Source organism: Tenrec ecaudatus, chromosome 1 (genome assembly GCF_050624435.1).
Source record: "Tenrec ecaudatus isolate mTenEca1 chromosome 1, mTenEca1.hap1, whole genome shotgun sequence".
NCBI classification, from domain to species: domain Eukaryota; kingdom Metazoa; phylum Chordata; class Mammalia; order Afrosoricida; family Tenrecidae; genus Tenrec; species Tenrec ecaudatus.
The window spans coordinates 198096314-198110593 of NC_134530.1; the positions used below are offsets into that span (position 1 = coordinate 198096314).

Below are 14280 nucleotides of genomic sequence, written 5' to 3' on the forward strand. Positions count from 1 at the left end.
ACACATTTCTCTTGCTGGACAAAGTCTGGTTTTGAACTAGAGTCAGGATGGAAGTCATCATGCTCAGCACTGCCCCCACTAGAGTCAGTGGACCTCTGTCATCTGATGGTCCAGGCTTTACTCCAGCCTGGTGCCTGGCAGCAGCGGCTTCTCTGGAGCCGGTCTTCACTCTAGTTTCAGGGGTCTGCTGCCACCTGCTGGTGTCCGTCCTTAAAAGCAGCTAAACTTTCGGCCAGGGACAGGGTGTGTGTGTGTCTGTACTGAACTTTGTACATTGCCCCATCTCCCTCTGCTTTGAAAATGGCAACGCAGTCTTTCAGTCGAAGCTCTAATCGTTGGGATATTTGGGGGGTGTGCTTGCTTTTCCAGCTCTCCGAATCCTCCTCCTCCTGCTCCTCCATCCATTCCATGGACACAACTTCCTCAGGGATGTCGTCCTCAGTCAACCCCCTGGCCTCTCCGCCCCCCTGCCACAGCAACCCCAAGCTCCACAAGCGCTCCGTCTCTGTGACCTCCATCACCTCGGCAGGGCTGCCCCCGGTGTACAACCAGCAGAACGAAGACACGTGCATCATCCGCATCAGCGTGGAGGACGACAACGGCAACATGTACAAGAGCATCATGGTAAGAGCGCAGTAGGAGTCGCCGGCGCAGGTGGGTTGGGCCCACCTCTCCAGCCAGCGACATACCCTGCTGTGTGTAACACACACACACACGCACACACACACACACACACACACACACGGCATAGGAATGCCAGCTCCCATGAGTGTGTCTGTGTGGAAGCAGGCAGACCTGGTGCTGCGACAGCACAGCAGTGAAACTGAAGCTCTAGGTCAGTGGTGGTACTTGGTAGGTGCCGTAAAGAAGTTCCAACTCACAGCAGAACGGAACTACACCCAGCCCTGGGCCCTCCTTGGAAGGGCTCTCATGTTGGAGCCCATTGGTGCAGCTGCTGTGCCAATCTGGTTGAGGGCCGCCTTCATTTTTGCTGACTGTGTTAGTCCGAGTGGACTAGAAAACAAATTCCTAGACACACTCATAGGTGTATAAGGAAGAGGCCTATATACAAGAGCAGTTGAATATTGAGAAAACATCCCAGCCCAGTCCAGATCAAGTCCATCAGTCTGGTATTAGCCCATGTGTCTGATACTGATCTATAAAGTCCTTTTCAGACTCACGAAACACATGCACTGACACTGAATGCAGGAAGATCAGAGGCCAGTTGATGCAGTTTTGTGGCGGTAGAAGCATCTCCCGCTGGCAGGGGTCTCCACGTGGCTTCTCCAGTTCCCAGGGCACTGGGTTTATCAGCACAGTGACATGTATCTTGTCAGTAGAGCATCTCTCAGGGAGTGAGGAGAGAGGCAGAGGCCTCATTGGCTGTGACTCAATGGACAGACTAGACCCCACCCCTTCACTCTGAATCCTCTCAAGTCCCAAGTTGATAGCAGCTGATGTAACCACCTCTCTGACCTGCTTTCCCAGGCACGATGTCCTTCTCCAGAGACTGCCTCTCCTGAGGACATGTCCACAGTACTGAGACGGAGTCTTGCTGTCTTTGCTTCTAAGGCTGTACTTCTTGCAACATAGATTTGTCTGTCCTTTTGGCAGCCCATGGCACTTTCAGTATTCCTTACCAACACCGTCACTCAAAAGCATCCACTCTGCTTCAGAATTCCTTATTCAGTGTCCACCTTTCACCTGCATATGAGGCAACTGAGAATACATACCATGGCTTGGGTCAGATGCGCCTTAGTCCATTCTCCAAGTAACCTCAAATTTAACGGTTAAGAGCTACCTCCAAGCTTCTACACAAAAGGTTGGAGGTTCTAATCCACAAGTGGTTCTGTAGCAGGCAGCCTGCTCACACAGAGGTTCAGCCTAGGAAACCCTCTGAGGTAGTTCCCCTGTGGCATGCGGAGGCCCTCTGAGGTGGCTGGACTCACCAGCAGGCAGCAGCAGTGCACATCAGGAATGGTTTGGCAGCTTAGACTAATCAAAACGTAGTCATCCAGGTTGTCAGGGTCACCTCTTTCAAAGCCGCCGTTTGAGTGACTGTATAATTATCACAGAGACGATGCACCACCCCCCCCCCTTCTTGGAAGTCGTCCTGTGGAATCCTGCACCTGGATTTATCATCGACTGTCCCTGCATTCACAGGCGCGAACTGCGTGCTGTTGAATGCCCGTCCTTGAGTCATTCTGAAACCATTCAGCGAGTGGGGTGAGGAACAAGCTGAGTCAGGGGGGAACCGTGCTGATCAATCAAGGAGAGGGCTCTTTCTGAGCCATTGCTAAGCTGGCTGGCTGGCTGGCTTTGAAGACAAATGCCCAATCGTGACAGTCACTTCGGGGTACACATACAGTGTCTCCTGATGCTCGCTTGTGCATGTTTGTGACACGTTTGTGTCAAGAACAGTCCCCTTCACAGAGCACGTCACGTGCTACAATGCCACCCTCCCTCTGCACGAAAATCACAGCCAGTCTGCCTCTCTCCTCATCTTCGCCCCTGAGCTCTTGGAGGAGGACCCCGAGCACTTCACACGCAGCCCCACGTATAACACAAGGGGGTCTGGAAGGTTTACGTCTCGCATTCTAAAAGAAAAGCTCTTTGCTCTCATGCATTTGTTGGAGGAACATTCTATTTGTTTATTGGTCATTGGGTGAGAGTCTGGAGACAAGGCAGTAAGACGACATCTCGGGCGTTAGGAAGATGATACGGCATCCTTCAAAGCGTAGCATTCACTCTATTACAGGTCTGACATAGACTCGATTATAAAGGGCCCAGAGCCCTGATGAAAGAATTTGTGTGACTCCTACGGGCAGTAGGGACTTAACAAAGGCCCTTAAGTCGACATGAGGCGTGCATGTTAGACAACTAAGTGGCATTTTGGAGACTTGATACCATGTGGAAGTGGGAGTGGCTTCGCAGTCGGCAAACAAGTGAGGACGCTGTGATAATGTTCTATGTGGGAGACTATAAAGTCCTCCGTCAGAGTCAAGTGGCTGGACTTGAGAAAACTTGTTAGGAAGTGGAAACGTAAGAGCAATGCATTTAGTCACCAGTGTTTGGGGGGGTGAGGGGTGAGGGAGAGGGAGGCCCAAAGGCTGGGCAGGCAGCATGGTGGTTGGTGGATCTGCTAACTGATAGGCGGCGTCTTTGGGAGCATTTCAATGGAACGCGCAGAAACACAGGTTGTTATGAGGTTGGTGCTGGGAGCCCTGTAGGCCATGCAGGGAGGGAGTGCGTACAGATGGGGACTGAACTCAAGGGATGCTGAGGGACAGCCAGAGAGGTGAGAGAGCCACAGGGAAGCCCAGGCCACCAGAGTTGTGATGGTCTCCCCAATGCGGGCTGTTCCCCAGCTTCTCTCCCCTAGCCCAGCCAGAGGAGGAAATTCTAGCCCCGCAGAAGTGCTTTGGGACAGTGAGCAGCTTGGTCCATATGTGTGTTCTGTGGGGAGACACCTGTGAGCCAGCGAGATCTTTCAAAATGCCTGCTGTGTGGAAGAATCTCAATTTGTGTTTGAGAGGAAGTGTGGAGGACACAGGTGACGGGGCAGAGGGTGGTTAGCAGATGACCCCAGAACCCTTCCTCAGCGCACATTGGCTGCCTGTGTGGTCATCGTGTGGTCATCGCTTCTTCTGCCAACACCCTTCTTAATACTTACATAGCACAGCAGGGCAGAAATCATGCTGGCCTTCCACAGGCTCATTCCCAGTGGACAGCCCAGGGCTCTCGCGCTCCCAGGTTCACTGCCCAGCATTCTAAAGAGCAGCACAGCGCCAAGGGGCTTCGCCTAGGGAATTTATTCTACTGTGTGCACTCAAGCAGCATGGAACTCAGTAACCACTTGTAAATGTCCTCCCTCTATGCCCCCCCCCTAATTCTCACCACTCCAAGCACTCTTAAGTGACAGTTCCCTTAGTTATGTCACCGGAGGCTCCTGGACTTTCAGTGACCATGACCATTCTGTGCCCTGCTCAGCGTGTGTGAGGGAAACGCCGCACTGCAGCACTGCCCCGGGGGCACACGAGCCACAGGCCATGGGCAGCTCCCAGGTACTTGTCCATGCTGAGGTGTGCTGACAAATGAAATGTGAAGATTCAGTACAAAAAAATTAAACGATATCCACAACAAGGTTTATATGGATTATATGCTGAAATAATATGCTGGATATACTGGCTTAAGTTGTTGAAATTTTAAAATCTATGTGGGGTTCGCATGCGTCTGTTGGACCGCATTGGTCCGCTGACGTGGTTGAGTCGCTGCTATGAATCATGACGAGGAGTTTTTTGGGGCACAAAATAGTATGTATCCCAGGAAAGCCCTGGACCCTCCCGGGTTTGTTTGAACACTCTGTGGAAGCTCGAGGTCCCCAAAATAACAATCCTTTTAAGCTAGACGACTTAACCCTAGGTAACCCCACCCTGGTCCTGAGCGGTGGTCTTCCTGTTAAACTTCATGCTGCAAGTTCCATTAGAGCCGGCTGTGGGGTGATCAAGGGACACAGGCTCCTCCTTTTGAAGCTTGCGTACACCTGCTTTCCCCTGGTAAGGGGATGCGCCAGATGTTCTGGTCATCGACAAGTGAGCAAGGTCTTTATTCCTTACAAGGTGCCCATTGTCATGGACACTGTTTCCCGAGGCACGAGGGCCAATGGTGGGCCCAGGCCAGAGGCCAGCTGCCCAGCACAGGCAAGCTCGGTCTCTCGATGACAAGGCTTCCGAGAGGGACAGCAAACTCTCCTTTTATGTTTCTCTCTTGAAAGTTTTCTTTGGTGAGAAGAGATTTCATTGTCAAGTACGAGTGACCTGGGTTACCGGTTGTGTCTCTCCGCCGTAAAGACCAGCTCAGTGAGAGGCATCTTAGCCTGCCTGCCTCGCACGTTGCGCTGGCAGCGCGTGCCAGAGGGGCGGGTGCAGAGCCAGGGCTGTGCTTCAAGAAATGGTTCTTTCAGATTGAAACACGCAGAAGCTGGTTTGTACGAAAGACTAATTGAGGTACAATTATGTAACTAAAGCATTTGGTTCTTTGGCTTGCAATAGCTGTGCACATCTGTGGAACACCGTGAAAATCGAGATAGAGAGCATTTCCACCCTTCTAGAGAGTTCCCTTGAGTCCTTTCCCAGTCAGTCTTTGCTTAACCTTCAGATGAATTTTCTAACACCATGGATTAGTTTCATCTGCTCAATTATAAAAATAGATTCATGTAGTATATAATGTTTTGAGCCTGGCTTCTTTTGCTTGCCGTGATTTTTTAAAATGTATTTGTTCACGTTGTTCCATGTGTCAGCTATTGGTGTTCAGAGTCATAGCTCCGACTCACAGCGACCGGAAGGACAACACTGCCTGTCCTGCGCCCCCCTCACAGTATTCCCTGTCGGAGTCCATTGTTGCCGCCCCGGTGTCAGTCAGTCTGTCTTGTGGAGGGGCTTTCTCTTTTTCTCAGACCTTCTCGGAGTCTGGTCCCTCCTGACAGTACACCCCAAGTCTGGGAGGCGGTGTCACCACCCTCCTATCCGTTGCTTGTTTAATTGCTAAGAAATAGTCTCCTGTGCCTAGACTCTAATCTCTTTCTTTCTCCCTCCTCCTGTCCATGGAGATCTGGGTTTATTGATCTGTTTTTATCTTTTAACCGTAACCAGTAAGTCGGATAGGACCCTTAGTGTACAAGTCACTTCTTGGTTCCTGCCAAGGAGCGGACTGCTCGATCATTGGGTCACTTGGGCTTTTTGAAATGGCCAATCAGCAGGCCCACAGTGATGACCAGGGCTGACAGCAGGAACTCTGCACCTGGGAGGTGCACCTGCCCAGAACTAGTGATGCTCTCAGATTTCCTGGTTGAACTTCACTGAGCTTCACCTAGGGTGAGGGAGATGGGCAATGCACGAGCGTCCTCTCCACTTTAGCAGGAGCAGGCACTCAGAGGTGGAGTGACTTAGCCTCGTTCCTAGAGCCCACAGTTGCCAAGCCTTGGCCTCGTTCCCGTTCCCGGGTCCTGCCTCCTCTGAAGGGCTTGCACGGCCCAAGGAGGTGAGAAGACGAGGTTCAGGAGACCCTCGGGGGGACAGGAAGCCAAGCACTTCACAGGCCCTCTCCTCCGTGTCTTTCCAGTTGACGAGCCAGGATAAGACGCCTGCCGTGATCCAGAGAGCAATGCTGAAGCACAATCTGGACTCGGACCCGGCCGAGGAGTACGAGCTGGTGCAGGTCATCTCCGAGGACAAAGGTGGGCTGCTCGGTTACGCTGCTCTTCGGTTCTGCAAGGCAAAGTGGACGCGGGGTCTTTGTGAAGGGCGCCCGCGGTGGGATTCTAATCATGATTGTTTCCTCCCAGGCCACGTAAACCCCTTTGTTCAGTGACCTGCTTCTGAGTGGTTCTCCACCTGACAGCAATGCCAGTGATCACAGCTCAGGATTTTAGTGATTTGTTTATGGAGTACTTCAAACTGGCAACGTTTCTAATGACAGAAGTCGGCATTTCTGTACTTCACACTGATTTCGTGTAGGAGCTGGGAGTCTTGGAAACACATCCACCCCCCTGGGAGCTATTTAAAGAACTGGATTTTCTGAAGACTGTTTTGTCATACAATCTGTTCCCCTCCCCGAGATGTGTGCTCTGGTTTGGGTTGGGCTCGTGTTTGTTGAGAGAAGGGGCAGGAGGTTGGCAACTCCTCTGACCTTGTGATGGCATAGGACGGACTCAGCTGAAGAAGTCTCTTCTCCAAATGGACAGAACCCCAAATTAAACCAAACCCAACTCACTGCCATCTAGCCGGTGATGACTCATATTGACCTAGACGACAGGGTAGAACCGCCCCTGTGAGTTCCCAAGACTGTAACTCTTTATGGGAGTAGAAAGACTGGTCTTTCTCCCAAGGAGTGGCTAGTGGTTTAGAACTACTGGCCTTGTGGTTAGCAACCCACCAAGTAACTTACGGCACCATCAGGGCTCTTCGGGGGTATGAGAAGAGAGAGCATGTCACACTCTTGTTAGGCCCACCAATCACCCAGGGCTCCGCCAGTTCTCAGAGTATGAAGGAAATCTGTTCCTTGCTGTTTCTTTCAAAATGTGTAGAAGAAAGTGCAAGAAAAAGCTTCAGAGACTTCAACGATCTAAAAGCTGCTCATGCAGCAAGTAAAGAATTCATTGTGTTTAGTTGTTTGAAAATGATAGTGAATTTACATAGCGTTAAAGCGGGCTTAAAGAACGGGCTTCAGAGGTGGCGCCACCACGCTCAGAGGTGGTGGCCAGTGCGCGACTTCGAGTGTGGGTCTCCACAGCCCTACTGAAACCCAGTCTCACGCATCAGGCCCATGAACGAGTCACGTTGCTTCTTCTGAGTCTCCCAACCCAGGGCTACGTAATTTTACTGCAATGAATCACCCAGTCTGTTCCTGTTTCACTTTATTGCCCAGGACAGAACCTGCTGGGCGCCCTGCATGAAAAGACAATTGTCCAAAAGTGGGACCCGTGGGACCCAGGCACTGCCCCCAGTACCTTCTTGTGGGCATGGCAAGCGCACCACCTGAGAACAGTCGCTTTCCCAATGCTTCAGTGGACGCTTTCTCCCTCATGCAGCCGGCCCCTCGCGGGGGGTTGGGGGCAGACCTCTCGCAAATGATAGGACGCCCTTCAGTGTAGGCAGTTAAAAGTCTCAGCCTGACACAGGCCTCCTGCATTTCCCCATGTTTCACCAGAAAGCCAAGCTCACAACACAGGCGAAGGTGAGGCCTGTGGGTCTGAAGTCCTGAAAGCCTCCCCCCCCCCCAGCATTGCTCCTCATCAGCTGGCCACTCACCCTCCAGAACTAGCCAATGGGACTAGCACCCTACTTGTTCCTCCCCCCCCCCCCCCAAGTGATTGTAAAGCGAACAGGAAACAAGGTGCAAGCAAGTGCTTTGGGCGAGGCTATGTGATAGAGTCAAGGGGACAGCACAGGGGGTTGTTCCTTATGGAATGTCTGTGCAGAGAAGGTTCAAGAGCCATTTAGAGGCTGGGTGCAGCCAGGCTTGCTGTAAGGTTGCAGTTTTGGAAGCTAACTGAAGTCGCATTTCACCTGGGCCTCAACCCTGCAGCCCCTGCACATTTTACTTTTTTATTCACTGTTTTTCAGTTGTTGTTGTTGTTCTTGGTGATGGTGGTGGTAGTGCTGGTGCTTTTAAGAGATTTGTCATTCCAGAGTTCTGTGTACTATATTGAGTCGACACCCACTCTCCACCACCCGGTAGAGCAGAGCAGAACTGCTCTCCAAGCTCTCTGAGGCTGCAAATCTTCATGGGAGCAGACACCTCTGAGCCTTGTCTCTCTCTCTGGGAGCGGCTGGTGGTTTGAACTGCCATCACTGTGCTAAGCAGCCCAATGCCTAACCCAGTTAATAAAAGAGAACTTGGATCATTCAGGGTGCCCTTGGAGCAATTCCTGTTCAGAAATTGCAGCTGTCTAGTTGGGGATCACTCTTAGCAGAGACACATTATCTCATAAGGACGCCGTTTAAAATATTAGCTTGATTTCGGATTTCTGTATATACCCGAGTATAAGCCGACCCGGATATCAGCCGAGGCGCCCAATTTTACCACAAAAACTGCATTAAAATGTGCTGGGAAACTAGGCTTATATATGAATATATGTGGTACTTAAAAATAATATTCTGAACACAGGAACAAGGGAACAGCGAATGGTTCTAAACCAGAGGAGGGAGGGGAGGGGAGGACTGGAAGGGAGTGACCAAGAGCAAGGTAACTGAGAGGAACTACTGAATCCAGAATGAAGGCCAAACATGGTAGTGGGATGGGAGGAAAGCGAAAGGAAATAGAGGAAAGGAGTAGGAGGCAAAGTGCATACAGAGAAGCCTAAATACAGACATGTACATATATAAATATATTTATGTTTATGGGGGCAATAGATTTATATGCATATATTTATAGGTTCAGTAGTAGGGTAGCAGATGGACATTGGGCCTCCTCATGCATAATCCCCCAATACAATAGCACCTCGCCCTGCTAAGCAGCCACTGCAGGATACCCATCTTCCCGACATGATCACTGAAGACAGCCGTGTGTGTAAGCAAATGTGGTGAAGAAAGCTATCAAAAAAAGATATAGCGTCTGGGGTCTTAAAGGCTTGAAGGCAAATAAGCGGCCATCTAGCTCAGAAGCAACAAAGCCCACAGAGAAGAAGCACACGGCCTAAGCGAACACAAGGTGTTGAATGGACCATGTAGCAGATACAAAGGAACAAAAACAATCATTGTGTGATCACCTTCCTCACATAATGGCTGAAGACGAAAGTGTGCATAAGCAAGTGTGGTGAAGAAGGCGGATGGTGCCCGGCTACTGAGAGATATAGCGTCTGGGGACTTAAAGGCTTGAAAGCAAACAAGCGGCCATCTAGCCCAGAAGCAGCCGAGCCCACACGGAAGCAGCACACCAACATAGGTGACCATGAAGGACAGAGGAGACCAGGTCTCCAACATCAAAGATGGGGTGGTGGTGAGAAACACATCACCGTGAAAAAGGGGGAGTGCATGATGGGGACCCAATGCCCACCTGTAGAGAGCTGAACACCCCTTCCAGAGGGGTAGTGAGGAGGAGATGGGCCACACAGAGTTCAGTGTAACAACAATGAAACTCAAAACCTTCCTCTAGTTCCTGAACGCTTCCTCCCCTCCCAATCATCATGACCCCAATCCTACCTTGCCTTGCGGACCTGGTTGTACCAGAGGATGTACAGCGGTGCAGTGGGGATCTGGAGGCACAGGGAATCTAGGACAGACGAACCCTTCAACACCAGCGGTGGGAGTGGTGACACCAGGAGGGAAGGGCATGTAGAAAGGGAGAACCGATCTCGGAGATCTATGTGTAACCTCCTCTCTGGGAGATTGTCAAGGGGGAGGCGGGTGAGGGGAGACGCCAGGGAGTGTAAGATAAGATATAATAATTATTTATAAACTATCAAGGGACCAGGGGTGGGATCGGGGAGGAAGGGGGATGGGGGGGAAAAAAAGGGAAACCGAGCTGATTCCAGGAACCCAAGTGGAAGGTGAATTATGAGAGTGACGAGTGCAACGAATGTATAAGGGTGCTTTGCTCATTTGATGTATGTACAGATTGTGATAAGAGCCTTATGAGCCCCAATAAAAAGATTAAAAAAAATAATAATATTCTGTTGTACACTCAGAGAATTCTGGAAAAGCCTGTGAGTTAAGTTCTCCTTTCCCCCCCATAACTCCTCACACTCAAGCTGAAACTCACTGCATCCTTCTGACAAAGTGACCCTACAGAACAGGGTTGAACTGACCTTGTGGATTTCAAGGCTGTAACTCTTTATGGAACTAGGAAACCTCATCTTTCTCCCTCGGAACAGCTGTTAGTTTCAAACTACTGACCTTGCAGTTAGCAACCCAACTCACAATCACTGTGCCAGCAAAGCGCCTCCATAGCTCATTGTCTGCGGGGGGGGGGGGGTTGTCATTGTTCACGTTCTCTGAGTTTGGTGACCACGTTTCACAGGAATGGCTTTGGGAGGATGTGACCCTGGGTTCAAGTCTCAGTTTATTTGCCGAAACCTGGTGGCACAGTGGTAACCTTAAGGTCAGCAGTTCGAAACCATCAGCTGCTCCACAGAAGAAAGACGAGGCTTTCTATTTCCATAAAGAGTTGCAATCTTAGAAACCCCCAGAGGCGGTTCTACCGTGCTCTACTGGGTCCTTATTAGTCTGAATCAACTGGACGGGCTGTGAATTTGCTTTGGTTTAGAGCTGTGGTCTTGGGAATGTCATCTTAACATCTCTTGACCTATTTCCAGTAGCGTTTTCTGTCTGTAACAGTCTCAGCATGACGTGCACTTCATCGTGACACAACATGCTGGGCTCGAAAACTTAGCTCGTGGGTTGGTTGAAAGTTTTTCTAGTGCATTCTTCAAAATTAGCATTGAGAAGTTACTAGGACCACTCTTTTTGAGGGGAAGCGGGTTGGTCATTGTCTGCTTCAGTTCAGAGTCCCAGGACAAAGGCTGTCATTCCATTTGCCCTGCTGTCGTCGATGCAGGGTGACCTACCAGGCTGACCACCTTCTCCTTACCCTTCTTTTTCAGAGCTCGTGATCCCGGACTCCGCAAACGTCTTTTATGCCATGAACAGCCAAGTGAACTTTGACTTCATTTTACGGAAAAAGAGCCCCATGGAAGAGCAAGTGAAGCTGCGTAGCCGGACCAGCTTGACCTTGCCCAGGACAGCTAAACGGGGCTGCTGGACCAACAGACACAGCAAAATCACCCTCTGAGTAGGCTGGGGGTGGACGGAGGCCCTGGCTGGTCAGCAGATGCTTATCGCGGACCGGCTGTGTGCAAAGCACTCCGATAGGCGCCAGAGGGAAAGAGGAAATGAACTTGACATGAGGAGAGCCACACACCCACCTTGAGCCGTTTGACTCTGGAATACAAAATTACCCACATTTAATAAATATATATATATAAGTATATGTACATAAGTATATGCACACGCATACATATCTAATGGGATAATATATGAGTGTGTGTATATATGGGGGACTTTGTGGGATATTCTGGACTTTGGATAAACAAATTTGCACAATGGCCTGGGAAGCTGAGGTCACTTTTCCAGGGAAATAAACAGGAACTGCGAACCTAGACTCACACCTTCTGAGTCAGCGGAATCGACCGGAGGAATCCAGAATAGCCTTTATGCCAGTATTATAAGAACTCCACACTTTATTTTTATAAAGGGAGAGGAATATTTTATCATTCAAGTGCCACCAGAAAAGAACAACTGCAGAGGCCCCGCCTGCCACAGGCTGCATGAAAGGCCACTTTGGACAGGGCTGGGATGAGCCTGTGGCCTTCAGCCTCTGCCCACATCCGCCAAGACTGCTGTCCAGGGAGACCAGGAGGAGCCACAGGGGCCCACTCACACCCATCGCCCTGGCCACACCCCTCGAGTTCACCAGAGGCCAACAACCCTGTCGCCTCTCAGTCCCCTCCCACCCCTCCCCTTCAAGAACACGTCACAGCCGTTATCACGGATAGCTGTGCTCTGGTAACCTCATCAGCCAGGATAGAAACTGTGACACGCGTGGACTCCCGATGTCTTGGAATGCCACTACTTCATTGCCTTTCCCGAATGCCTTCTGCATGTCAAACAGCCTGGAGCCTCCTCCTCGTGTGCAATGCGTTCTTCAGGTGTGGAACCTCCCACCGCGACAGACTCGGTTCGACCAATCTGAGCCTGGGAACGAGCTGTGAGCAGTGACGGCCCTGCCAGGAGCCCCTCTAGACGACGCCCCTGCTGACAGCAGCGTCCGGTTTTCCCTACTAACTCTTACAGCATTACTGTGCCTAGTCGGAGGGGGGAGATGGGGCTGCCGATACGGTCTAGATTATTTCTTAAAGGGGTACTTGCTTCCAGATGGGATCAATAACTCTGCCCCAGACCCAGGTCCAGGTCCCCACACTCGCTAATACAGTGTCACTGTGGAGTGGCATTTTTGTCCACCGTCACGCCGTGATGTTCTCCCTTCCGAACTTGAGCTGTGCTGGGCTCATAACTAAAAAGCCATATGAGGGACGTTGACGTGTCGTAAGAAGCACTTTCTGAATATTGTCTTTTTTTTTTTTTTTTAAGAAAAATGATTCTCAAAATGCCACTTTTTATCCCCCAAATAAAAGAAAATGAACCCAGATGATGACGCGTAGACTGTGACGTGGGATTTCCTCCTTTTTAAAATAACTACTCCAGCTCCCCAGATTGTGTGGGATTTGTGTTACGTAATTAGCCATACAATGTCTGAAAAAAGCCCGGGGAATGTTCAGAGATTTGTGGCAAAGACCAAAGAATGAGAGCGGGAGAGGCCTGGGGTCTTTGAAGGAGGTGGGCCCCCAGGCTGGGGCTGGTCCCGGAGTGCTTTGGCGAGGGGTGTCGGGCCATGCCTGGAGGAAGAGGGACCGGGAGGCAGATGGAGTCTGACTGCCGGCACGAAGTCAATGCAGCCGCAGCCAGATTCGTCTGTACTCTCTTTTGGTTTGAAGATGGTGAACTGTCAGTCTGGTTTGGGGTGTGCCCGCTGAGATGTATGTGCCGTGCCCTTGTGCTCCCCTGTGTATTTATACTGTATGTGTAGAGTCTAGATTTATATACTGCGATGTAAAAAAATATACATATATATATTTTCCTTTTTTAAAACACCATGGAAATTCCAAGTAGATTAAAAAAAAGTCTCATGTATTTAATGCACTCTAAATGTCTTCAGTGTGCTCCCCCGGTGGACAGCCGGTCCAGCTTCCAGCTGCTCGCATGCTCATCTTTCTGCCTCTCCATCATCCGCTTCCCTTTTTGGTTAAATTAATAAACAGGCTGGCGCATCAGTTGCCATTTGCCACCAGACTCAAGGGGACTGCATTTGGACTGTTGATTTGGTGGGCTCTGGGTGCCAGGTACACCGGCCAGCTGTACTGGAAGCCACTCTGGGCCGATTGGAGGGAGCACAGGGAAAGCCCGGGGTGATGTCCGGAGGCGAACTTGGCCCTGAGTGGGTGGGTGGGGGAGTGGGGGGGGAGGGTGGCGTGCCTATGATGCTTCAGTCAGATATGCTCCCTTTCAGGAAAGTTATTCTCAGGAGTTATGCAGCAGGACACCTTCTACAGGGTCACTGTTGGGAGGATCCGAGCCAGGATCCGCCTTCACCTGCAGCCTCTCCCCCTCTCTGTGATTGCTCTCACCTGAGGAATTTGAAAAAGAAAAAGCAACTTTGTAATTTGAATTAGGTGGGGTTTCCCTACCAAATGATCATTTTGGTCTTCCATCGCTGTAACAACTTAGCAGTTCTCCCAAAGCTTTCCACGCTCCCCTCCCTCTTCCCTGTCTCCTTCACCAAGTTCACACCTGTCTAGCCTCCACCCTATTACTGCCTCACCCCTCTTTTCCCTTCCCACCCCTGGGAATGTGACCCCTCTACTGGGTAGACACCCGCAGGAGGTGAGGGGCAAGGAGCCCTGCACCCGCTTTGCTCACAGCGCGGCCCATAGGAGCAAGAAGATGGAAACGACTTTACAGCCCATGCACAGAAGCACAGCTGAAGGTTGGTACAGACACAGTGGAATGTATGACCTTCTGCAGGGCTTGGGGAGCCTGGGGATCTCTCCAGAGGGAGGAGAGGACAGTTTCCAAAAGGCATTCATCACTCAATAGCTGCACAATGTCCTGTGCTGGGAAAATTGGAGCTAAATGCGGATGGGGGGCCTGGTGGAATAGGTTGAGG

General features: G+C 50.8%; 1 protein-coding gene across 4 annotated transcripts in view; it reads left to right on the plus strand.

The window, feature by feature from the left end:
• Nucleotides 1-13411, plus strand: part of RGL1 (ral guanine nucleotide dissociation stimulator like 1) — a 337768-nt gene extending 324357 nt beyond the window's left edge. For all 4 annotated transcript variants that reach the window (XM_075528264.1, XM_075528271.1, XM_075528258.1 and 1 more), the window contains 3 exons: nt 370-624; nt 6121-6235; nt 11102-13411. In XM_075528264.1, the coding sequence (XP_075384379.1) occupies nt 370-624; nt 6121-6235; nt 11102-11289 (558 nt within the window). In that variant the 3' untranslated portion in view covers nt 11290-13411. The remainder of the gene's footprint in view (nt 1-369; nt 625-6120; nt 6236-11101) is intronic.
• The last annotated feature ends 869 nt before the right edge of the window (nt 13412-14280 follow it).